At 43.1% G+C, this 25,846-nt stretch overlaps 1 protein-coding gene across 1 annotated transcript in view; it reads left to right on the top strand.

Annotated features, from left to right (window-relative positions):
• TDRD9 (tudor domain containing 9) overlaps positions 1 to 25,846 on the top strand; it is a 68,681-nt gene that overhangs the window by 11,639 nt on the left and 31,196 nt on the right. The window contains exons 3-12 of the mRNA XM_054972137.1: positions 5,211 to 5,314; positions 10,247 to 10,308; positions 11,825 to 11,879; positions 13,789 to 13,873; positions 14,197 to 14,254; positions 19,210 to 19,314; positions 20,875 to 20,972; positions 22,885 to 23,016; positions 23,476 to 23,641; positions 24,899 to 24,962. Of these exons, the coding sequence (XP_054828112.1) occupies positions 5,211 to 5,314; positions 10,247 to 10,308; positions 11,825 to 11,879; positions 13,789 to 13,873; positions 14,197 to 14,254; positions 19,210 to 19,314; positions 20,875 to 20,972; positions 22,885 to 23,016; positions 23,476 to 23,641; positions 24,899 to 24,962 (929 nt within the window). The remainder of the gene's footprint in view (positions 1 to 5,210; positions 5,315 to 10,246; positions 10,309 to 11,824; positions 11,880 to 13,788; positions 13,874 to 14,196; positions 14,255 to 19,209; positions 19,315 to 20,874; positions 20,973 to 22,884; positions 23,017 to 23,475; positions 23,642 to 24,898; positions 24,963 to 25,846) is intronic.

The following is a 25,846-nucleotide window of genomic DNA, read 5'->3' as shown; positions in this document are numbered from 1 at the left end:
GTGGACTGGTAGGATAAGGGCAGGATCTACCCCATTTCCTTACATACTCATTAATTATGATCTTGACTGGGATTTAGCAGCTGGTTTGGAGGGGCAGGGAAGGGACTGTGTTTGGGATACCTTGGAGGAGAGTTTGCTAAATTCTACTCCCCTTTCTTGTCATCCACTTCTGATTTCTATTGTATTGGTACGAAACCTGCGCAGAGGGTGAAATTGAGTTCACCGAGAGCACTTCTGACTTTAGACGAGTTACTTCAGACAGCTATGTTAACACTTGTGGACTCTCATTTTTGTCAGGACGCAACCTTTCTTTATAAAGCAGTATGGCAGCTCTGTCATGTTAAGGGATAGCAAAGAAAGACTGCAGAGGAGCTGGAGCCAGGTGAGAAGATGAGATCTGAAAGCTCTCAAAGCAGAGGAACTTAAACTGATGACTTCACTGTGGCACCTGGAAAATTCCTTGAATAAGATGATGAGCCTGCAGCCCTTAGGAGAGACCCCCAACCTAACATTCTGCTATTGGTGCTTCAAGATAAATGTATAGTGTTTAAAGGAAGAATGAGCTCATACATGGCTTTGGGTTAATAATAGCTGCAGCATGGTCTTCGCAGTTGCTGGGAATGCAGTCTGCTTTATGTTCACCTCTTTGTGAAGTGTCTTGCACCGCACTTTCACTTTGCTCCAGTGAGGGCACATGCCAGCTTTTTTAAGTTGTGGCCATGTGATGGGTAAACATGTAGTCAATTGTTGTGGATCTGTTTTACTGTTGTGTGTCGGCATCGTAAGATTAGCATGAAAATGGGAACAGTGTAAAGTGCTGTCAAGGTGCAGGCAACCCATGGCAACCCCTGGTGGGGTTTTCAAGGCAAGAGTCTAACAGAGATGGTTTGCCGTTGCCTGCCCCCGCATAGCCACCCTGGTCTTGCCCCATCCAAGTAAGAACCAGTGCCAACCCTACTTAGCTTCTGAGCTCTGGCGAGATTGGGCTAGCTTGGGCCATCCAAGTCAGGGCTATGGGATTAGTAACAATGTTTCATTCCTTTGAATTTAATTCCGTCACTTTTTTAAAAAAAAAACTTTTTTTTTTTTTTACTAATACAAAGTTTTTCTCCAATCTTAGAAGATTACTCAGTCTCTAGTCAAGAGTGCTCTTTGGTAGAAGAAAGATTTCTGTCCCTAGCCCATTAGTGGTTTGGGTTAATTAATATTGTGAGCTAGACTTTAAAGAGTTTACCAACATGGGATTTGCATTTGCTGGGAATTGCAGTTCATCGCATGCTTGCACAAAGCGGTTTTCTCTAAACTTGTGTCTTGGCCAAGTTTGAAGGGAGCGATTCCTGTAAACATGAGTCCTAAGCAGAAAGTAGTTTTCCTGCCCGCTTGGTTACCGAACCAGTTCATCATCTGGAGTCTGAAGTAGAGTAAAATCATACTAATGGAGGTTTCTCCCATCTATCTAGTATATTTATATTTTATCCCACCCTTCCTCCAGTATGGTTCTCCCTTCCTTATTTTATTTTCACAACAACAATGTAGGATAGAAGAGGCTGAGAGAGTTAGTGACTTGTCTACGGTAATCTAGCAAGCATTATGTCTAAATAGAGATTTGAACCTGGATGTCCCAGATCCTAGACTGACACTTTAACCACTATACCACACCGCCCTCCAAGAAGTGCTGCACTTGGAAATTGTCAGGAATTTTCTCTGCAGCTCTTCTGTCTTCTGTATATGGGTGATTTTTTTTTTGCTGTTTTTTTTGCTGTTCAAATAGCCACACTGATGTGTTGTGAAATCTCTGTAGCTTGTTGGTTGTTTATATGCTCTGAAACAGCTGAGATCATGGCTCACAGTATTCCATGAAAAGCATGGGAAATGGCTTTGTTTAAATGCCCATGGGGGTTTGGAAAAAGGGGAGCTTCATGCATAGCTGGAGGGCAGATGTGTCTCTGTGTGAAAAGAGAAAATTTTTGAGATGCGAGAGTAGAGGGACGGTATTGCCCAGGAGTTGGATGAAGCACATTGGAGAGTGCAGGATCTCTCTCAGGGGATATGACATTGGGAGCAGTTACGTTGCCTCTGGTGTGCCTCTACCTGTATACTTGTAATTTTGTTTCCATTGTGCTCTGCTCCAATGCCAGACTCGTAGGTTAGATTTTCGTAGGGCCAACTTCGATGAACTCAGAGGCTTGATGAGAGTCATTCTGTGGGGGAGTGTGCTGGAAGGGAAAGGAATGAGTGAAGGGTGGGCTCTTCTCAAACATGAGCTTTTGCAAGCTCAAGCCCTCACTATCCCACCAAGACGGAAACATGGTAAGGGCTCCAAGAAACCAATGTCGATGTACAGAGAGCTCCAGAATAAGCTAAGGGAGAAAAAGGAAATGTTCAGGAAATGGAGAGAAGGACAGACCTCTAAAGAGGAGTATATGAGGGTTACTAGGTACTGCAGATCAGCCATCAGAGAGGCCAAAGCTCAGTACGAGCTGGGTCTGGCCAGGAGGGCTCGCTACAATAAGAAAAACTTCTACAGATACATGAGAAGCTGTTGGGAGTAGATGGAGAAACTCTGATGCAGGACAGAGAAAAAGCAGACAGGCTTAATGACTTTTTTGCCTCTGTTTTCTCCCTGAAGAACTCAGGCACATCTAGAGATTGTAGAAAATGTGGCAGGACACCTGAGTGGCTAGTTGACATTGACAGAGAGGTTGTGGAGAGGCATCTGGCTGCACTGGATGAATACAAATCCCCTGGGCCAGACGGGGTGCACCCAAGAGTGCTGAAAGAACTTTCTAGAGAACTTGCAGAACCCCTGTCCATCTTCAAAGCCTCCAATGTTATCCCAATCTTTAAGAAAGGGAAGAAGGATGACCCGAGAAACTACAGGCCGGTCAGTCTGACTTCTGTTGCTGGGAAGATATTAGAACAGATTTTAAAGGGATCAATCTGTAAGCATCTGAAGGATCGCTCAGTGATCCAGGGAAGTCAGCATGGTTTTGTCCCTAACAGATCTTGCCAAACCAATCTGGTTTCCTTCTTTGATCGAGTGACCAGCTTACTGGATCGGGGGAACTCTGTTGACGTGATTTATTTGGATTTCAGTAAAGCTTTTGATAAGGTCCCCCATGACATTCTGATGGGCAAACTGGAAGACTGTGGACTGGACTGTAGGACAGTTCGGTGGATAGGGAACTGGTTAGAGGACCGCACTCAAAGAGTGGTGGTCAACGGCATTTCATCAGATTGGAGGGAGGTGTCCAGTGGGGTGCCTCAGGGCTTAGTTTGGGGCCTGGTACTTTTCAATATTTTTATTAATGATCTGGATGAAGGAGTGGAAGGGCTGCTCATTAAATTTGCTGATGATACCAATTTGGGAGGAGTAGCAAACACCCAAGAAGATAGAATTAAAATTCAACAAGACCTGAATACTCTGGAGAAGTGGGCAGCTGTGAATAGGATGCAATTCAACAAAGACAAGTGCACAGTATTACATCTGGGCCACAAAAATGGGAAGCACAAATACCGGATGGGGGATACACTTCTGGGCAGTAGTATATGTGAAAGAGATCTTGGGGTAAGAGTGGACTGTAAACTAAATATGAGCAGTCAGTGTGATGTGGTGGCAAAAAAGGCCAATTCAATCCTGGGTTGTATCAAAGGGGCCATAGCGTCGAAATCGCAGGAGGTCATAGCCCCTCTCTATACTGCCTTGGTCAGGCCGCACCTGGAGTATTGTGTGCAGTTCTGGAGGCCTCATTTCAAAAAGGATATGAACAAAATCGAGAGGGTGCAGAGGAGAGCGACGAGGATGATCAGGGGTCTGGAGACTGAGCCCTACGAGGAAAGGCTGAGGGCCTTGGGAATGTTTAGTTTGGAGAAGAGGAGATTGAAAGGCTGTCATTTGGAGGAGGGCAGGGAGCTGTTCCAGTTGGCAGCAGAGAGTAGGACCCGAAACAATGGGCTTAAATTACATGCACAAAGGTACTGGCTGGATATTAGGAAGAACTTTTTCATGGTCAGAGTAGTTCAAAAGTGGAATCAGCTTCCTAGGGAGGTGGTGAGCTCCCCCTCACTGGCAGTTTTCAAGAAGAGGCCGGATGAATACTTGTCAGAGATGCTTTAGGCTGATCCTGCACTGGGCAGGGGGTTGGACTAGATGGTCTGTATGGCCCCTTCCAACTCTATGACTCTGTGAAAGAGAACCAACCTGGGTAAAGTCTCCCACTGTAGCTTCTCTGCACTTGGAGAAGGGGAGCAGGCGTAGCCGTATTTTGCAATAATATTTCACTAATGTGAAATACTTGGCTCTACATGAACCTCTTAGGGCAAAACTAGAGGACATATGTGACATGAGTCAGTTTGGGGCTCCCCCGACCTGACTTGCAGTTAACAAGCAGTGTCAGGGAATTAAAAGTTCCCAAACACTCCAAGGCCTGATCTAGCTGGGGAGCATGGCGAGGGGAGGTAGGGGATTCAGCCCACCCTTCTGCACCATTTTCTGGAGCTGAAATGGTTCTGGGTGGCCTTGCCTGTGGGGCTTCTTGTGCTGCACTCTGTATACATGGAGCCCCACAGCGGTTCAAACCTCTGCTCCCATGGCCATTTTGGTTTAAGAAAACAACACAAGAGGGAAGGCCAGAGTCCCTCCTCCCCCTGTGCTGTGCTCCTGTTCCAAGGAAGAGCCTGGGGCACTAGGGAACATTAGTTCCTTCATGTTACATGTGATGGCGAGTCACAACCCACTCAACTTGTCCGACTCGTGCTTGGCCCTTAGCCCTGCCTATATCCCATCCTCAGGCTCCTTCTAACCGTTCAGGCTCCTTCCACTTTACGGGGGATTCCATCATGTTAGCCAAATTTGTGATGTCTTCTGGCTGGCATCTCCGTGCTCCATGGCCCAACGTTGTTATCCTCCTGCTCATATCTCTGGAGCAGCATTGCAGATGCTTCCATACTGCTGAAATAGTTTGCAAATCCATCGTTAGTTTCTTTTCCTCTTTGGAGGATATCCTTTAAAAAAAAAACTCCTCTATTATCAAAACCCTTCCTGAGCTTCCTGCTTCGTCTTACCTCCAGTTTCTTGTCTGATGATGTTAATCCATCTGCTTTGCTCTTTGCCAGTTGCTTCTACATACTGTGCATCGTGCCCTATACTAATGAAGTGTTGTGAGTAACCAGAACAGAAGTAGTTAAACCGTTTTCTCTCCTCTCCCTAGATTATCCAATCGATCGTTGAGGAACCACTGATACCCAAAGAGATGTACACAGCTGCAGTTACTCTGATCCAGTGGTTTGATGAACTGGAAATGAAGGAGAGCGGGTAAGAGGCGTGTAAATACTCCCTGCTTCCTAGAGTGCTAAACTAATGGAATGTGGTTGCCAGCAGGTTAGTTTTATACAAGTGCTGAATGGAAACCAGGGGCTAGTTATCACAAACAGCGGATAAGTGGCAGTCTCGTTTTTTAGGGTCACCCTAAATGTTACTTCCTTTATGAGTTCACCATGAAGCCAACTCGAAATATGCAGTCATATTGCACCTCTGGCAAATGGCTTGCATAAGGAGAGCCCAAATGAGCTCGGAAAGTTGCTGGTGGGGGAAAGAGAACTTCTGCCTTTTCTCCCAAGCTTTTTTCTCCATGCAACAACAGTGTGTGTAGGGGGAGTACGATTTCTGCTGCCGCACATGCCCATAATACCTCCTCATACAGCAGCAGAAATGGGAGAACTCTCTTTCCTTATGTATTAAGAATTTATCTTAACATGACATTATAATCCAAATTGGGAGGAACAGCTCTTGGCAGTCTAAATATTGCCATTCCAAGAGATGTTTTGATATTTACTCTCTGCTCAGTGATATATTCTGTACAACTACTTTGAATTCTACTCTGATGAATTTGCATTTGGATTTTACTGTTCTTAAAATTGTTGTTTTTCATATTTAAAGCATATTAAAGCTGCTAGAGTGGTTCTCCAAGCCATACCAGATGAAAGTTTAGCATTATTACTTCAGGGCAAAGCTGTCTCTGTGTGCATACCATGAAATAATCATAACGGACTAAGAACTGTTTTAAAGAAAACATGCAGCCTTGCCTATTAGTTGGCAAGAATCAGGACTTCTTGTTCCTCTGATCTGGCTTTTATGCTTCGTGTCCATGTTGGTTCAGAGCACAGAACAGATTAAAGCAATTTAATTTGTTGTGCTCTGCAGCATTTTGTAGTGCGGCTTCTCATCTGCGTAGGCACGCACAGAAATCTAAAAGCCTAATACTAAAATCACAATAGCTCCCAACTAGAAATTGCATTGACTGGCTCGGTAATAAAAAGATGCATCAGGGAGAAGGTAATTCATTAGAAGAGGCTAGGGGTCTTTTGTTTTTTTTAACACCACCTCATAATTACGAACAGTTCATACATTGGAAAGACACGTCTGTGTGTCTGTGTGTCTGTGTGTGTGTGTTTTAAATTTGTGCTAGTCCTTGGCAGTTCTGTTCCCGACCTGACCTGAGATGAAAGAGATGAAAACCCTCATAGACAAATAATCACTTCGTATCATGAAGATGCTTGACCTTTTTCAGCTGAGAAGTGTGCTCTACCCCAGCCCCCATGCCAATGTATCTCTGACCTAATTTTGTCAGGACAAAATACTGTATAAAATAGCTACTGAGAAGTTGGGTCTTTAAATCCTTTTTCTCCCTCCGATTAATCTGATTGAGAGATTAAGACAGCTGCCGTAGTGGTAAAGTGTTTTGGTTGCAAGTCAACACTCTGCTGGTTTGACTCCCACCACTGGCATGAGTTCAGCAGGTGGCCTTGGGTCAGCCACTCCTCTCAGCCCCAGTTCCCCAACTGTATTGTGGGGATAATAACAACATTGACTTTGTTGACTGCTCTGAGAGGGCACTAATATATCTAGAAAAGCAATATATAAGCATGCTATTGTTATTATTATTATTATATTATTAAGATGAGAGATTCTATAATGGAATGAACAGGTTTTAGATCTACAGCTGAGAAAATGAGGTGATTCTTGATAGTCTGGGTGTGAATTATATCTAGGACTGCATACCCCTAAACACAGAAACGTTTAAAGATCTTTAACAGCTGGTGCAAGGATTTTCCATGGACCTTCTTTTTCCTTCGTCTAACATGGTGATTTTTTCAGCTGTGTTCAAGGAAACCCTGATGCCTTTTGGGGTTTAGTCAGTGAAAAGATTGTGTAAGACCAGGGCTCATTTCGAGGAGGAACGTACAGGAACGCATTTCTGGCAGTTCCCCAAAGAGGTCACATGTCAGGTGGCCCCGTCCACCTGACTCTCAGCCATTTTGGGCCCGTTTCAGCCTGGATTGGGGCTGAAATGGCCCAGATCAGGCCTCTGACGGGTGGTAGAGCACTCTCCCACTCAACAGCGGCCTGATCCTGACCATTTTGGGCCCCTTCTGGCCATTTTCAGCCCCCTTTTGCCATTTTGGGCCCAATTTCGGCCCTGAATGGCCAGGATTGGGTCCAAAACAGCCAGGATAGGTGATGTCAGGGTGTGTGTGGCATATGCAAATCAGTTATGCTAATGACACACTTCCGGCGATGGCAAGGGGGTGACACACGCTAATGAGTTATGCTAATGAGTTACGCTAATGAGTTACTTTCTGTTGCCGGCCCTCATTAGCATAAATGAGTTATGCTGATGAGCTTACTTTCTGTTGCCGGCCCTCTTTGCATGAGTGAGCTCATCCTGTGGTGAAACCCAGTAGGCCCAGCCAGTGGCTCATGTGAACAACGTATACCAGAATTCTGTGCAAGAAGCACAGGCGTTCCACAGCATATGGTCAGTGTCGGAAGGGCTCCTTGGCCCCTCTGAAAGCCGCTGTTCTAGAACTTCAGCTCTGGCTGAGTGCTGTATGGAACGTGGTTGAATACATGGCGCAGGCTCATACAGGCGAGCGCTCTTCATCCCCCATGAAGAGCTGAACCCTCCTGAAGCTTCATTTTAAACGTAGTTCTAAACGATATTTGAACAAGTTCTCTGCTCTCTGTCATGATTTGCATCCCAGGCATTCAGGTCATGTGTGTGGTGCTAGCTTGCCATTGTCTTAGAATAATCCTGTGTAGTAGGTTAGTCTGAGAAATTGTGGGTTGCCTGACTTTCGTAGACGAGTGGGCCTTTGAACCTGGGCCTCCCCATTTCCCACAGAAATGCCCCCCCCCCGATATTTTTCATGCTATTTGATCTGTAGCCTTTTGAATTCTTTGTGCTCTTGTCTCTGATGCATATCTTTCCTGATAATATTTCCTGTTGTTTAAAAACAAAAAACAAATCCAGTGCTTTGTATATCAACTCTTACGCCATTCCATTAGTAATATTTTTTAAATGTAGCATTTGGTCTGTGCTACCAAGTGTAAAGTTTATACATTATATTACACACATTCTAGCTTCTGGACTACCGTCAATTAAATCATGAGTAGGGTAATATTGATAGCGTTTCTTGTCATGCTCTAATAGTTCCTAAAATGTGAAAGGTCTCTGTTTATTTGCTCTTCTGCAAAATTGATTTGTTTTGTAATCCGGTATAACGAAGCCAGCAGTGTTTGTTCTTCAGGAAGCCCCTCAGTAAGGATTTTAATTGGCAAAAATACCTTTTGTCAGAGGGATTTAGCCTCATAATTTTTGTCAGAATGGAGTGTTGTGTCCTGTTAAAAGTTAGTAAAAAGGATCAGGTGATTTATTTGTAAGATGTATATCCCATCATCCTACTTAAAAAGCACTCTAGATGGCTTACGGTTTTATATAAAATAAAACCAATAATTTGAAATAAAATTATTTTTTTAAAATTGTTTACCTTTTCCCATTGACAGAGGATGAGATTTTATAACACTAAACTCTCTAGAACATGCACATTATTATTATTATTATTATTATTATTATTATCATCATCATCATCATCATCATCATCATCATCATCATTATTTAATTTCATTTATAGCCCTCCTTCCCCGCAAGCGGGCTCAGGGAGGATTACAGCAGTAGATAAAAATACAGTGATAAAAACATTAAAATCACAAATCTCACAGATACAATATTTCAGTAAATCAAAACTTGACAGACATAAATTCCAGTATCCCAAGATGGAGCCCCCTTCATCCTTCCCTATGCATTATATATAAAAATGGGTAGAGGCGTGAGTTGGTATTCTGTAACTACTCAATGTGTGGAGGGCAGATGGTCATGTGAACAGCTTTTGGATTTTAAAAAAAAATCTCAATACACCACAAAAATTGACTTGCTGGTGTGATGGCACAGCACCCATATTTGCTAATAACACAGCATGAAGCCAGTTAGAGTAGCGGAGAGGAGAAAGGGATAAGGCAGGGGGTGGGAGGAGGAAAGGGAACGGCCTGCATCTCTTTTCTCCATAAGCCTAGAAGCCTTTTCCTCTGCATATGTGCATATATGTAAGGGGAATGTGGAACCCCTCCGAACCTTGTCTGTAGAGTGCTGAATTCTACTATGGACAACCAGGGTCCACACTTGTGGTTCATCAACCCAGAACTTGTGAGCCACTAGCTGAAGATGACGCCATGCGCATATGCCATCTACCTACATTCTCTGCTGCCTGGACAGATCTATCCTTAGGGTGTCAGCTTCCCTATGGCACCATTAGCTGGCTTCAGGTTATAATATTAGCAGATATGAACACTGTGCTGGTAGGGTTGCCAGCTCTGAGATGGGAAATTCCTAGAGATTTGGGGAGTGGAGCCTGGGCAGAGTGTGGTTTAAGGAAGTGAAGGGCCTCAGTGGGGTACAATACCATAGAGTTCACTTTAAAAAAACAGCCATTTTCTCCAGGAAAACTCTGCTGTATCACCTGGAGATCAGTTTTTATTCCAGGACATTTCTAGCCACCACCTGGAGGTTGGCAACCCTAGTTTTCACATGTACAGAGGTTTTCTTGTTTGGACCAGGTATATTCAGTCATGCCATAAGCAGATGCAGGAGAAAACGTGTTTGGTGAAAGCTCATTCCACTGCACAAAGTAGAAGATGTATGCTTCTCCAGATGCCACGGTTGTAGGAGGCATCTAGTTTTGTTATTTGTATTTGTCCGTGTGATTTTTCAAAGTGATATTTCTGATGAAAATGTGTTTGTTCAGTTAAATAACAGTAACAGAAAGGGGACATTTGCTAGTTGCTGTTGCCAGTCTGTTCTCTTAGCAATGTAGTTTGGAACTAATGCAAGCTATAACTTTTGTGTATCAGGATGGAAAAACATTGTTTGGACCTTATGTCAGAGTGTGGCAGTGTGTTGGTGTTTTTACCAGGTGAGTTCTAATTTTCTTTTCTTGTGACAGCCAGCTGTTAGCTTTTATTAAAATCTCCACTTCAGTATAGTTAGTTGTGTGCACACTTGAGCAGGAAACATAAAGACTTCAAGCTAAGAAACCTGGTTAAGCTTTTAGAGTTTATGCATGCTCAGGCCTTGAACGCTTTTCTGCATAGGGAGCGAACGAGGATGTGAATATCGGCCCCCCGTGACTGCTTCTGGCTTAGCCAGGCCTGGCAAAAAACAATTGGTGGATCTTTTGTTTTCAGCTGTTTAGCATTATGGATTGGAGGAAATACCCTTCAGGCCTGGATTAATGAGAAAATTTATTCCAGTATTTCTATCCCACCTTTCCACATGGTTCACGGAAGCTTACAGAATCAATCGAAAACATCACAATCTAAAACATAAAATAAACCCTCTGAAAACATCCTCCCCCACCCCCCAGATCTGATAACCTAAGTCAGCATTTTGTTTCCCCCAATGGCCAAAATCCCTCTTTGTGGTCCTCTAGTGCTGGTATTCAAAGGTATACTGCCTCTGAACATGGAGGTCCCATTGATCCATCATGGTTAATACCCTGCTGGTGGATCTATCCTGTGTGTGCATGGCTGATCTCTTTTTAAAGTTGCCAACCTCCAGGTGGTAGCTGGACCTCTCCCAGGATTACATCTGATCTCCAGGCCACAGAGATCAGTTCCCCTGGAGAAAATGGCTGCCTTGGAAGATAGGCCGTATGGCATTATAACCTGCTGTGCTCCCCTCCAACCCCCCCCTCCCCACTCTCTCCAAGTTACATTCCCAAAATCTCCAGGAATTTCCCAACTCGGGCCTGGCCATCTAAGCTAGCAGTCATATCCTCTGAGCGAGTTTTACAATTGAATTAAATATTGTGTGAAATAGTACTTTCTTTTTGTCTATCCCAAATCTCCCATACGTAAACTTTCTTGGGCGCCCTTGGGTTCTAGTATTTTTTTGGGGTGAGGAGGAAAAAGAAGTCCTATCTATCCACTTTTTCCACATCAAACAAAAGATACAGCTATTATCTGTATTGGGCAGGCTTCTTGCCAATCGTGGGGACCAAAACTGATGTCCCTTATGTAATTTTATAAACCGTTGTGTGCATGTTCATCCCCCCGCCCTTATCACCTCAATTTGGATACCGCTGTCCACATCTCTGATATCCTCTCCCTCTTTTTTAGGATATAGCGAATAGTAGAGCTAAGCCAGCCATGTGAGTCTTTGACAATAATGGGGCTGTAGGTAACACAATCCTGATTGCAGAGATGGGAAACTCAAATACAAGCCACAATTCAGACACTTTGCTAGACCATCATTTCAACTGTTTTCATAGCACCAGCCAGGGGACAACTGAGGGTTTGCAGGGAGAAGACCTGCTTGTACTCAAAGCATTACAGATATCTTTAATGACTTTTTCTTTCTTTAGTAGTTCAAAATAAATGTGCAATGTTTAACTACCCAGATAAGTTTTGTTTGCTTTTTCCTTCTTCTAGGTTTGGCAGAAATAAATTACATGCATGAACTGCTTACCAACATGGTCCATAAAAGGTGAATTGGAATCTATTTTAGGTTTGGCTTAGAATCCACAGGAGCCGTGGTCCTCCTAACTCCATAGAACTAGAATGGGGCTCTCTTTTATTACATGCCCTGCATTTTAAAACTTTTAAAACTCTTGCGTCCAAACTACCTGAAAAGCACATTCCATTCATATGTTCCTTTCTGGACTCTTAATATCATCCAAGGAGGTTTTGCTATGGAAACCACACTGTTCCAAGTACATTTAATGTGGCAAAGGCCTTTTCTGAAATGATGATGCCTCCAAACTATATAGCTTCTCTTCCCCAGGAGATTCATTTTGGCCCACTGTTTGTAGACCTTCCAGTACTTATAAAAGAATGGTGTATTGAATGCACTCACCGCCACCATAAATCACTTTTTGAAAACTGTGCAGGCTATACCTTTAGATGATCTACAGAATGTATAATACTTTGCTTCAATTTCTTCCTATTGCTGATTTTTTAATTTTTTATTTATTTATTTATGTCATTTATAGTTGCTTTTCTCACTGAGACTCAAGGCAAATTACATCATGGGAGATTAGTACAATCAGTATCAAGGACATTTCAATAAACAATGCCATAGGGTAAATAAATGCAAGTTTACAAAGACAGAACATTAGCAAACATCCGATACAGACTTGAAGAAATGCTGAAACAGAGCATAAGCAATTCTAGGACTGACATTAGACAACATAGAATTACCCTGTAGGGTCATACTTCAAGCAATAGGTAGTACCAGGGGTAATTTCATAGAAAAAGAGCTGCAGGAACTCACTCACATAAATCATTAGCATATGCCACACCCCTTGATCAGGCTGAAATGGCCGGGATTCGGCTGCTGCCAGATGGGGGGGTGTTCCCCCACCTGGCAGTGGCCTGATCAGGGTTGTTTTGGCCCCAGTCCAGGCCGAAATGGGCCCCAAATGGCCAAAAATGGGCATTTGGGCCCAGATCAGGGCCAAAATAGCATAGACCAGGTCAGTGCCGGGCAGGGGAGGTTCCCCCGCCCGGCACCGAGCCGATCTGGGCTATTTCGGCCCCGATTGGGGCCATTTCGGCCCCAATTCTGGCCGAAATGGGCCCAAAATAGCCATTTTGGGCCTGTTTTGACCCAGATCAGGGCTGAAACGGCTGGGATTGGTTCGGTGCTGGGCAGGGGAGGGTTCCCACGCCCAGCACCGACCTGATTCTGGCTGTTTTGGCCTCCTTTCAGGCCGAAACTGGCCAAAAATGGGCAGTTTGGACCCGATCCGGCCCCAACTGAGGCCTAAATGGCCACAATGTCCAAAAGTCAGGTGGGCAGGGCCACCTGAGTGTTGGGGGAACTCCTGGAACAGCATTCCGGAGCGTTCTCCCTGGAAATGAGCCCTGGGTAGTTCACAGGAGCACTTACTTAAAGCAACAGATAGGACATAAGGCAACATAGCAGTGAAGTCTGTGGTCCCTAACTTATTAGTGAAGCATCTCTTGGAGATCGTATCTCTACAATTCAGCCCTCCTGTTTGTGTAAAAAGTCCTTTTGAATAATTTTGCCCTCTGTAAACTTCCTATCTCAAGTTAATTAAATTGTGTTCTATTTTAAAAGACTGCAGCAATCATTCCCAGAACATACCCTACCTTCCTGTTCAGAAAGTTATTTTGAACAGCAGCACCATTTTCTAAGTTCTGCATTTCCACCATAAATATGCTTGCCTTTTGGTACGTGTTGAAGACCTGTCTTTTCCAGAAGGCCTTCAAGCAGACTTACTATTTTTGAAGGCTTGTTTACCTTTTACTGTCTTACTGTGATGTTTAGTATTGTAGTGGTTAGTCTATTTTTCGGTCAGCTGTTTTGGGAATGTCTGCAATTTCAGCATATAAATCTGCCGAAACAGAGTTTCTCAATTGCCTTTCCTTAGGTTACAAATCTATCCGCTCCATTCTAGTGTCACACTGGAAGAACAGAATAATGTGTTTTTGGCTCCAGTTCCTGGTTACCGGAAAGTGAGTTTTTTAATAACTCTGCAAGTAGCTCTGGTAGATGGGTAGGTTGGAGGGGCATCGAGGGGCAGAGTAGTCTATGCAAGATATTGATTGGGGGACGGTGGAAGAAGCAAGTCCACCAAGAGTTATGCAAAGAAAAGCAGTAAGAAAATAAAAGGGCAGCAGCCTGTCCTCCCAAATCCTACATTCTCTACCCTTCCCCTAAAAATACAAAAGGCCTTTTAAATAGTAAATGTTCATGTTTTCATGGGTACTTATTGGACTCCACAATTAAAGAACTTTTCTTTCTTTGTATATTTTTATGTTTTTGATCCTCCTTGTAGATCCTTCTGTCTACAAACATAGCTGAGAGCTCTGTAACGGTTCCAGATGTCAAATATGGTGAGCAATTTTATGTAATGAGGTTGATGGAAATACTTTGTCTTTGCTTGCTCTGTTTTTATTTTATCATGTATTGATTTGACAGTTTTAAAACTCTTTGTTACACACTTTTTACTGGTAGTAATTTGGAAAATAAGGTTCCTAGGTCCCTCTCTATTATAAAAGCCAGCAAGGACACACATTGAATTTTTCTCATAACTCTCTCCCCAAACACATTTATAGCTAGAACAGAGTATTCTTTTTGTGCAAAAAATAGTAATAAAAATATTTCCCCTAGGATATTCTGTACCGAGAGTTTTATTTATGGCTTTTGACAACAGAAGTTCAGATTAAATTATACATAGTGTTTTAATTTGCTGCGATTCATGCAATTTGCATAATTCCCAGTGCTGTGCTTGGGGGTCTACTTTGACAGACACCAAAGAGATAAGAGGTCAAGAAAGGAGGAATATTAGGAATGGTAGCAACAAGGGATGGGCACAAACCAAAATATAAACCAAAGTTTGTCATGAACCGGGCTGGTCTTTTGGTTCGCGAACCAGTGATTTGTTGGAGCTCATTTCTGATTTTTAGAGCGGTTCATTTGGTTTGTTTTTCGATTCATCACTGCATACAGCCTGGCGCTGAACAATCTGTTACCTAGGCAACGGGGTGGATAGGCTTTCTGCAGCCCTGGAAGTGACATATTCACAAACCAAACCAATCAGTTCATGAATTGGGCAAGTTCATGGCGGTTTGTGGTTCATGAACCGCAACAAACCGCCATTTTCCCGCTTCATGCCCATCTTTGGTAGCAGTGATTACAGTCTCTCCAACAAAAGTTAGTATGTGCATAAAGGGACAAGAAGTTTTTAAATCCTGTATCTCTGGCAAATCTTTGCACTATGGCAAGAGATGTTGTGGTTGTAGTGGTTAGTTGGTCAGACAAGGATCTGGGAGACCTAAGTTCAAATCTCCAGTCTGCCTTGGAAGCTTGACTGGGTGACCTTGGGCCAGTCATACTCACTCAGCCTAACCTACCTCACAGGGTTGTTGTGAGGATAAAATGGGGGAGAGGAGAATAATGGAAGCCATTTTGGATTCACATCGGGGAGAATGGTATGGTATAAATGAAGTAAATAAATAAACAGTCCAATATCTACTGTGATTTGGGGAGATTCTCACAAACATGTCGCTTATGTGTTTATGTTCATAGCTCTCTGAAGTATAAGTTTGTTCTTCTATGGGACGAACTATACATTACTTCTTTTTAACACATTGGGTTTGTGTTTCTTTCAAAAACGGCGATAGGCTTTTTTAAAATAACCCAATTTTGATGTTTGAAGAGCAGATACTTGGTCTTTGAGCTTCTGGAGTGCAAAATCATGGTAGGCAGCAATATTAGACATGAAGCATCTAAGCAATTATGCAAAGAGATAACAAATGTAAGATGAAGACCTTCAGGTTGGCATGGCAAAGGGCGCTCTCTGTCCCCGAGAGGAGGAGGAGGAGAGGCTTCTTTTCACATTTTCCTACTCACAGGCGCTTGCCTGCTGGTTGAATATTGGGATTGACCTTTGTGCTGGCAGCCGCCGCTGGCCTAGTTTGCAATATTCTCGTGACCTCTAGTCAGGGGAGCCATGAGGCAGAAAGGCAAATGTTGCACGCCCTTGTCCATATCAATTCTCAGCTGCAGGACTGAAGCAGAAGAGGCGCTTCAGCCGACAGGGAGAAGCTGCTGTCCCCTCAAGAGCTTATCTTCAGAAGGAGGGCTCTGCATTGAGTCAGTTTTCAATGGGTGGGAAGTGTAGCTTGCAACAGGCTGCAGGCACCTAGTTTCCAAGGACAAGTGACACTAAAACAGGCTTTCTTGAGCCACAAACTGCCTTCCCTGTTCCATTCATTATGCAGAAAAGTGAGACACGTTATCCTGTGATACATTTTTTTTATTCCACCGTTCTTTCAAGAAGAACAGTTCAGGACAGTGAACGTGGTTCCCCTTTCCCCATTTTAGCCTCACAACAATCTGGTGAGGTTATGTGACTGTTGGCCCAAGGTAACCCTGCAAGTTTCATTAAAAGTTCAGATATGAGTATGAGTGTCCCAGATGCTGGACCAAGGGTACCCAGCCTATACCACAAACCATCTGTTTTTCTCTTCAGGTTTCCATCCTACTGTAAACCATACTTCCAGCATCTGCCAAAACATTATTTAGAAACAACCCCCCATGAGCCCATTGGCCTTCTCTACCCCTTCAAAAACAATCCGGCCTGCCCACAGCAAAGGAAAAAGCATAGGTCTGTTTAGGTGAAGCGGCGGGGGGGGGGTCAAACAATCATGCTCCCTGCATTTGGGCAGTAGAGATTGACAATAAATAATGTGAGAACACCCTATTTTACAGTAGAACACTGCAGCAGGCAAGTAGGCACGTGCCAGCACAGCATCATCTTGTTTTCCTTAACAGCATTCACCAATCAGATCTTAAGGGTAGAGAGCCTTTAACTCCATTGGCTGGAAATAGGAATGAGTGTAATGTGAATGAGTGCATCCCTTCCCCCCCCCCAGTACCTGGGCAATGGCATTGTCTCCCTGCCAATCGGGTCCTCACAAGGGGAGACCCCACCCTGCCTATTGACTTTAAAAACCATTTATTGAACTCATTTGGAAAGAAGGGAGGGATGGAGGAATGTGCATCCTGGGTTTTTTTTTTTTTTTTTGCAGCATTACCCAGGCACTAATCTGCCCCTTCCACCCCCATCAGGGCACTTGATCAGTCACTCTGGGGAAAAAGTGCCTCTGGGCAGGGTGCAAGTGGTCTGTCAGTTGAATTTGATAAAAGCCGTGGAAGACTTCAGTCATAGGCTGCAATCTAAAAGCAGTTTTTTAAAAAAAATCTGCACAGCCAATCAAATTTCCAATGGCCAATCAGAAGCCGTGCTTGGCAAAAGCCCCATCTGGCCCCATCCGCTTTCTAAAACTCTCGGCTGGTGCTGGGAAATGTGTCCGCCAGCGCAGTGGTGTCCACAGGCACCCAACTGGGGACTCTTGTTGTAGACTGGGAGTCTAATCACTACACCATGCTGGCTGCAGGCTGAACCAGGAGATTTATATTTAAATAATAATACTTGTATTGTGCTTTGCTCCTGTTCACTGGGACTCAAAAGAGCAGAACTTTGAATGTTCTGGTCTATGTCAGAATATGATCATCTGTTTTCAAGCATTCCTCTCTCTCTTGCTTCGATCCCATAAGTGTCTGTGTGTAGTAAACTGAGGTGGCCTAATAACAGTATGATGTTCCTCAGACTGGGGGTAAAGAGTGAGCATAGGTGATTGTTTCCTACATTACTGTGATGTGAGTACAGCAGCTTGGTAGTACTCAGATGGGAGTTGCTAGAAAGAAGGAAAGAGAAAATGGCATAGAAAATATAGAGGGAAGTGAGGTGCAAGCCGTTGCAGGTTCCACATTGGGCAGCTGGGCCTGGCATGGGGGCAAGCACCAAGGGGCTGGCCCCTGCATAACTGGAACTGTGCAAAGTTTTTCCACGGAGAGGGAAGGAGGGAAAGTTGAGAGCCAGTGTGATGTAGTGATTAAATTGTTGGACTAGGATCTGGAAGACCCGAGTTCAAATCCCCACTCTGCCATGGAAGCTCACGGGGTAGCCTTGGGCCAGTCACACACATCAGCTTATCTTACCTCACAGGGTTGCTGCAAGGATTAAATGGAGGGGAGAATGATGTGAGCAGCTTTGGGTTCTCGTGGGGGTGTTAGTAAAGATGGGGGAGTAGTAAAAGAGAGTCTAGTGAGTGGGATGGAGAGAAAGAATCGAGAAAATGGGTAGGGAATGTGGGGCTGCCAGGAGAGGAGAGAGAAGAAATAGTACGGGGGAAGGGGGTACAGGGGGAGATGTGGCGACACCTACAAGTCCTTGCGAGTTCCCCACTTGTTCTTCTCTGATACTTTACTCCGTTTTAGTGTATTCTTGTATTTTTCGCCATAATTGTTCCAACCAAAGGGGACTCCGCATTTACACTGGTGTGAGAATTGAGAGCGATTAGAGCTACTGAGGTTATGTTTGATCCACATTTTTCCCATAAACTCTCTTCGACGGTCAGCCTCTTCTCAAAATGTTTTCAGGTAGGTTAGCATTCAAAAGTTGTTAATGACGCAGACATCAGCTTCAGGTTCAGTCCTCCTCAGACTCTTCAGTTTGTGCTTTCACTTGTGCTTGCTCTGAATAAGGAAGCTTTGTGTGTTTAGTGTGGTTGACTTGCTATTATTGTGCAAAGTGAAGAGGAAGATACTGTGTTTGGCTCCACTTCTGTGGCAGCCATTTGGGATTTGGCTCCACCTCCTGCAGCAGCCATTTTGGGGTGACACTCAGCATCTGCTGTCAAAACTCCAAAGGTGCTTACAGGCTCAAACGGGTTGGGGGCCACACTTTTAACTGATTCATTTGGCTGAGGTGGAAGAATTCTAGACTGCACTTCGAGGTGGCAGGCAGGCAGGCCAGATTCATTAATACTGTTCCGCCTTAAAATCCTTCCATGTAGTTAACAAGCCCATCACGGAGAGAAGAGTAGTATAGCCCTCTCCCTGATAGTTAGATGTACACTACATGTGGGATCATTCAAAAATAAAAAGCTCACATTTTTAGTCTGAAGAAATGTAGTCCAGGATAATTTGCATACAGAATGGCTCTCAGCTTTCTGTATCAAAAATGCAAAAAACCTGAGCTCTCCGTTCTAATAGTCCGTTTAAATTGCATTTCCAAGGAAATGCCAAGCTCAGAAACTTGCTTGCAACTCTGTAGCAGATATTTAGCACATTCCGTATGTGTATGTGTTTAGAATTTTTTGTACATTTGTCTTTTTCTAAACGTTTATAGCTGTTTAATTTCTACCAAACCGACAAAGCATTTTAGTTGCAGTGTGGAAACATCCTCTTTCTCTCTTCTCTTTTTTTTAAACCACTGCAGTCATTGATTTCTGCCTAACCAGAACACTAGTTTGTGATGAAGACACCAACTATCAAAGCCTGCGGCTGTGCTGGACTTCTAAAAACAGCTGTAATCAGAGGAGAGGTAAGACTTTGAGACTTCAGGTGTTGTGTTATCAAGTAGTCCTGTTTCTGACTACTTCTGATTCTCAAAAGAATAGGGAGGTACATTCCTTATTTGAGATGGTAATAATAATAATTACAACAGCAACAACATTTGATTTATATACTGCCCTTCAGGACAACTTAACACCCACTCAGAATGGTTGACGAAGTATGTTGTTATTATCCCCACAACAATCACCTTGTGAGGCAGGTGGCGCTGAGGGAGCTCTGGAAGATGCATTTGTTTGACCTGCTGGGAGGAGATTAGTAGGGGGGGGAAACTCAAATGAAGTAGTTTCATTGACATGCTTCTTTCTGTGGTTCTAAAATGGCTTTTGCTTGACACTGGAGCCAAACCTGAACCCAGATAAAGCGGTTGGACTTCATATGGAATAGTTTATATATGTCCATATACTGCAGAGCTCCACAGGTCTTTTTGACAGTCTTATGGCTTCAATCCACATGACGTTATTTCTCAGAAAGCCTTTTGCTTGACTGAGAAATAGAACTAAAACTCTACCTTGACAGACATCTGACTAATAATATTTCATTAGCCAGGTATTGAAATCCTTTCAGTGCTTCTTTTATGGTGTTATTTTATTTTGTGAGCTGCCCCAAGCAGGTCTCTGGAGGGGCAGGATAAAAATGTTCTGAATAAAAAGAATAAATAAATAGATCCAATTGCGCTCCTTTCAAAACAGAGCTGGAAAAGGTGCAGTAGAAGGCACCAAAACTGGCCAAAGGATTGGTGCGTCTTCTGTCGCAGGAAATAATAATGATAACAACAACAACATAATTTGGTTTATATACCGCCCTTCAGGACAACTTAACGCCCACTCAGAGCAGTTTACGAAGTATGATGTTGTTATCCCCACAACAATCACCCTGTGAGGTGGGTGGGGCTGAGAGAGCTCCTAGAAGAAAAAGGCAAAATAATATGGGGCTCTTCTGTATAGAAAACAGATTCTTAAGTGGAAGGGGTGTAATGGAGGTTTATGAAATTTGTGGGTGGTGTGTCAGTCCCAGAATATTAGAACTTGAGGACACACAGTGAAATTAGTGGGGAGTAGATGTGAAATAAACAAAATGAAAATATTAATAATTCATGCAGCACATAATTTGTGGCCACAGGTCGTGGTAATGGCTGCTAGTTTAGGTGTCTTTACAAGAGATTAGATGCATTTGTAGAGGATGGGGTGGCTATTAGCCACAAAGATGAAATGGAACCTCCATGTTCAGAGGCAATATACCTGGTGGTGGGGAAAGGCTTTAGCCTCTGTCCTGCTATGTATCTTCTGGGACCTCTGGTTGGATGCTGTTTGAAACAGAATATTGAACTCGATGCGTCTTTGGTCTGATCCAGCAGGGTTGTTTTATATGTTTTATTGGGCGCCTTCAGACTAGTTTTTAATTGCACATGGGAATTAACAATGAGCTCGTCTCTCTGCAAGCCATTGTTAGAAGAGCAAAGCGCAAAAGTACTGATTTAAGCAATAAAAGCAAACCTGCAGATGGCTTGTGTTGTTTCTGTTTTGCAAAGGCCGGGCCGGTCGGGTTTCAAAAGGCTACTGTTACCGGCTAATATACAAAGACTTCTGGGCAAACTACATACCTGAGACCTCTGTTCCTGAGATGGTGGTAAGTAGAGATGGGCACAAAACAGAACACGAACCAAAAAGAACCACGAACCGGCTCGGTTCGTGGTTCTTGAACCAGCGGTTCGTGGAAGCTCCTTTTCATGAACTTCTGAACTGGTATGCTGGTTCGTTTTGTTTGTTTTAAAAAGCAGTGCCCCTTTTAACTCGCCGATCAGCTGCTTGTCGGGGAGAGCTGCAGAAACCAAACCTTCAGACCATTCTTGGGACTAGCGCCATTATTTTTTAATGAAGTAATAACATTGGTAGACATTGGTAGATTGCTTGTTGGTAACTCACCAATAAGCACATCTGTATGTCATGTAAATATAAAAAGTGCTATATGAAGCTTCTGATCTGCCCATGTGTTCTTTATCAAAAATTTTTATTGGATGGGTTAACAAACATAAACATAATAATCATCATCATTTTCCACCCCATTACATTTTCCCCATCCTTTCCCCCCTCCCTTATCTAGTGACTCCCAACAGTTTTCCATACCCAACTTAACCTAAAGAATATATACTATAAATTCTTAAAATCTATAATAATATGTATAATATATATCTATATAATACATACTAATCTAGTCTATTTAATTGTATTAACTATATCAATATACTACTTATCTAACTTAAGAGTATACAAAATATATAAGTATATAATAGGTACATATACTAACTAATATATTATATAATAATCCTTAAATACCTATTATCTATATTATAAATCTATTGCTTCTAATACATCACAAAAATATTATATATACTCCCTATTACCTATTCAACCTTATTATTCAACCTTATTACTTCCCATATGAATACACTATCTTACTCTTAACTTTATAATACTATAATGCTATAACTCTATACTAATCCAATAAGATACAGTAAAATATACCCCCTTTTAACCTTAAGTAAAGTTCTATCTCCCCCTTAACAACTATCCAAAGACCACAATTTCCCCTTCATGTCCCACTTTTTCTCCACATATTTCTTGAATTTTTCCCAACTTAATGTATATTCCAATACTTCTTGTTCTTTCCATTTCCTCGTTAGTTTGTCCATTTCTGCCATATTCAGAACTTTCAAAATCCAGTCTTCCATAGATGGTATCTCCTGAGTTTTCCACAACTGGGCACAACACATTCTGGCTGCCGTAATCATATCAAATACCATAACTCTGTCCATTTGTTCTTTATCTAGATTTTTATTCCACTTTGCCCTGAAACCTTAAAAACAGTGAAGTTGTCCCATGTCTGGTGCTTTCTAGTTAACAGGGTTTTTTAATGCTGTTTCTTACAGTCGACTGAGGAAATGATATATGGGAAACGGGAATTCTGTTTCTTCTGCTCCATCGAAAAGAGGTGGCTGCAGTTTCAGGGAAGGAACTTGAAAGAAAAGAAAGACCAGCACAGCTCTCTCTTCCTATCATTTGCTCCATTTATTTATTGTGGTTTTAATGTTACAATTTTAATATAAATATAATTTTTGATGTTATCCACTCTGAGCTGGTTCATGGGGAGATCGGGCTGCAAATGTAATAAGTCAATCAAAATTTCCAAACCTGTGCTCTTTTCTCCTCACAACAGAAAAGGTGCAGGGAAGCCATCTGATTTCCCCACCTTAGGTGAAAAAGGACTTGTGATGAGGCATTATGCTTTAAAAAGACAAATGGCAAAGAGGAGAGGGTTCGACTGTTTCCTCTTTTCTGCTCCCAATTGCAGCCTTCACTAATACTTTTTATTGAAAGAGAGAGAGAGAAATCAGTTGATAAAATACTATTGATGCACATTTCTTATAGGCAATCCTTACCAGCTGCCTGACTGTCATAATTCTCTTCATAAAACGTGATACTTTTTTTAAAAAAATGGGATGAGTTTGTCAAGTGGATGCCATTTTATTCCATTCTTTCAGCGATGTCCATTGGAGAATACCGTACTCAAGGTAAAGCAACTTGACATGGGAGAGCCCCGAGCTTTGCTTGCAACAGCCTTGTCTCCACCCAATATCAGTGATATTGAACGCACCATTCTACTGCTTAAGGAGGTGGGTGCTTCTCCTTGTGATTTTTTTCAGCTAAGACATTTGTAATTAAGCACACCAAGTAGTCTTGTTTTAATTGGGCAGTTTCTAAAATAAACACTACCTCTTGAAGTGAGAAATGGCATGAATGTAACGGTGAACTTCAAACAGAACCAATAGGGAAAAAAATCTATTACACGTTTGATGTCTTTTAAAAAAAAAAAGATAAACACCGAGTATGTTTCCAAAAAGTTCCTAGAGAATAAGACCTTATAATGTACAGGAAATAGAGGTGCTTCACTTGATCATTGCTTGAATCACTTCCAGGTTAACTTGGTAGCTTACAAGCTGTGTAGGCCTGGTATTATTTTGTGGAAATAATTTTTGGATTTCTTTTTTTTTTTTTTTAAGTAAAAACATAATGTGGTTCTCTTGATTTTTGGTAAATCACTCAGTGTCCTTATTGCTTTTATTTTGGTATAGATAGGAGCACTTGCTATCGGTGACCATTCTGATGATGCAAATCTTTATGATGGTGAGCTGACCTTCCTAGGAAAGGTGCTGGCACGTTTACCTGTAGATCAGCACCTTGGCAAACTAATAGTTCTTGGCAATGTCTTTGGGTGTCTGGAAGAATGTCTTATAATAGGTAAGTGAGATGCTGGGTTTGAGAGCAAGTGTAATTAACGTTTCCTCATACTGGGATTCGTTTTGAGTTTTTTGCTAGAATATCCGAAGAATAGAGATGGGCACGAACTGCAAGACAAACTAAAGTTCGTCACAAACTGGGCTGGTTTGTGCTTTGTGAACTAGAGGTTTGCAGAAGCCCGTTTGGTCTGCCAGTTTGTTTGGTGTAAAAGCCCAATACTCCTTTCCGTCATGGAAAGGGGCATTTAAACCCTCGGACCAGCCACTTTTCAGGGATCCAAGCCAGTGGGGGGAATGCCCCTTTCCCTGTTGCTGTGAAGCAGCACAGAAAGGGGCATTTAACCCCCCAGATCAGCTGCTTGTCAGGGATCTCCCCAACAAGCAGCTGATCCAAGCTGGTGGGGGGTGAAATGCCCCTTTCCCTGCCGCTGCGAAGCAGCACGGAAAAGGGCATTTCACCCCTGATCATCTGCTTGTCGGGGATCTCCGAAGCAGCACGGAAAGGGGCATTTAAACCCCACGAATCGGTTCGTGAACTGGAGCAAGTTCGTGAAAGTTTGTGGTTCATGGTTCATGAAATGGGACGAACCACGAACCACACAGTTAATTTTTTCCTGGTTCGTGCCCACCTCTACTGAAGAATATAGGTGCCATTTTATAAATAATGAAGACAAGCTTGCTATCAATTTAAAGAGTGATAGCAGAGAAAATACAGACATACGTGAAGGAAGGATGCAGCACAATTCTCAGCTTCTAGCACTTGTGAAAGGTCTCAGGATAGCATGCAGTTAGGAGAAGGAGTTCTGCTGCTCTTCATACATGACCTCAGAGGCTCTGTCCAGTACAGCCTGAGAAATTTTCATGGGCACCTTCCGTATAGTTTTCACAGTTGTAACAAAAAGCGTACTGGCTGCAGGGGAAATGATGCATATTCTCAGGGAATGTGGTATTTCGGGTGCTATCCCCAGAGCAACAGCGCTGTGTAGAAGGAAGGAAACTCACAATGATGCTGAAGAGCACATGGCTCACTGCCGTAGAATTTATTATGTGACAGATTCTTTTTAAATCTAAATAAGATATGTTTTCTGGGTTCTTTCTTGATATGTTCCATATGTTACCCTAAAATTTATCATTTTTCCTCTGATAATATGATTTTAGCTATTATCTGATTAATGCCTATAAGTGGCCCTAGGTCCCTTTTGTGAGGGACAAGACGAGATCCCTAGTTGAGAACCAAACTTCCATTTCTGTTTTGCAGCTGCAGCCCTTTCCTTGAACAGCTTCTTTGCGATACCTTTCAGACAACACCTGGATGGATACAGGTAATTTTGCTTGGATTGTCCAGTGGGTAAAGAAGATGGTTTATTCTTGCTAATTGACTAAATGTGCACAGACATAAAAACAATAGTTCTGAAGGCAATGGCAGACTTTGTGTTTTAATTGATGCATGCAGGTACTTCAGTGAGTGTGGTCTTGGAGGAGATATTCCCACTTGTGTGTGAGAGATGAGGGAATGTCTCTTCTAAAATGACACCTCCTCATTTTTTAAAAAAAATTGCCACAGTTTTATCCCTACCTCCCCTCCAAAGAGCTCAAAGTAACAGAGTTTATTCTTTCTTCTTCCACTTTAACCTCACAACAACCTAGCAAGGTGTCAGGTCCGCATCCAGGCGTGGCTGCAACGGACGTACTAGCGCCTGTTGTGGGTCTTTGGGCGGCGCCTTTGCCCCAATTAGGCTGGGGCCTCTCAGCTCCTGCTGTCCTACCAGTTGTCAAAGGCTTATGGGTGGCGGCCTGCAGGCCCCATTCTGGCGTTGGGTTTATGGCCAGAGAGGGGGTATACATCACCCTCGCTCCCTCTCATCCATTCCTCCGCCCTGCCTTCCCTCCAACTCCCTTCCTGGTCTGTCATACTCCCTCTCCCCCTCCTCCTCTCCTTCACAGGCTTGCACCAACTCCTCCTCCTTTTTTCTCTCTCCCCTCCCCCTCCCCTAACCTCCTCCTACACAACCCACCACGCCCTGTGGGTGGACTTCCCTTATTCCTTCACCCATTCCTGGCCTCACCTGCCAGCCATGCCCCAAGCACCCTAACCACAGTCCTGGCTTTCTTAGGCAGCCACACCTGTGGTTGCTTTGCTAGCTGCCTTGGGCAGCCACATCTGCGCCTCCTTTGCTGGCTGATGGGCTTTTTCTGCTAAATGCCT

This window comes from Eublepharis macularius, chromosome 2 (genome assembly GCF_028583425.1).
Source record: "Eublepharis macularius isolate TG4126 chromosome 2, MPM_Emac_v1.0, whole genome shotgun sequence".
Taxonomy (NCBI): Eukaryota; Metazoa; Chordata; class Lepidosauria; order Squamata; family Eublepharidae; genus Eublepharis; species Eublepharis macularius.
The sequence above is the reverse complement of the archived record's forward strand: the minus strand, read 5'-3'. Positions and strand labels throughout refer to the sequence as shown.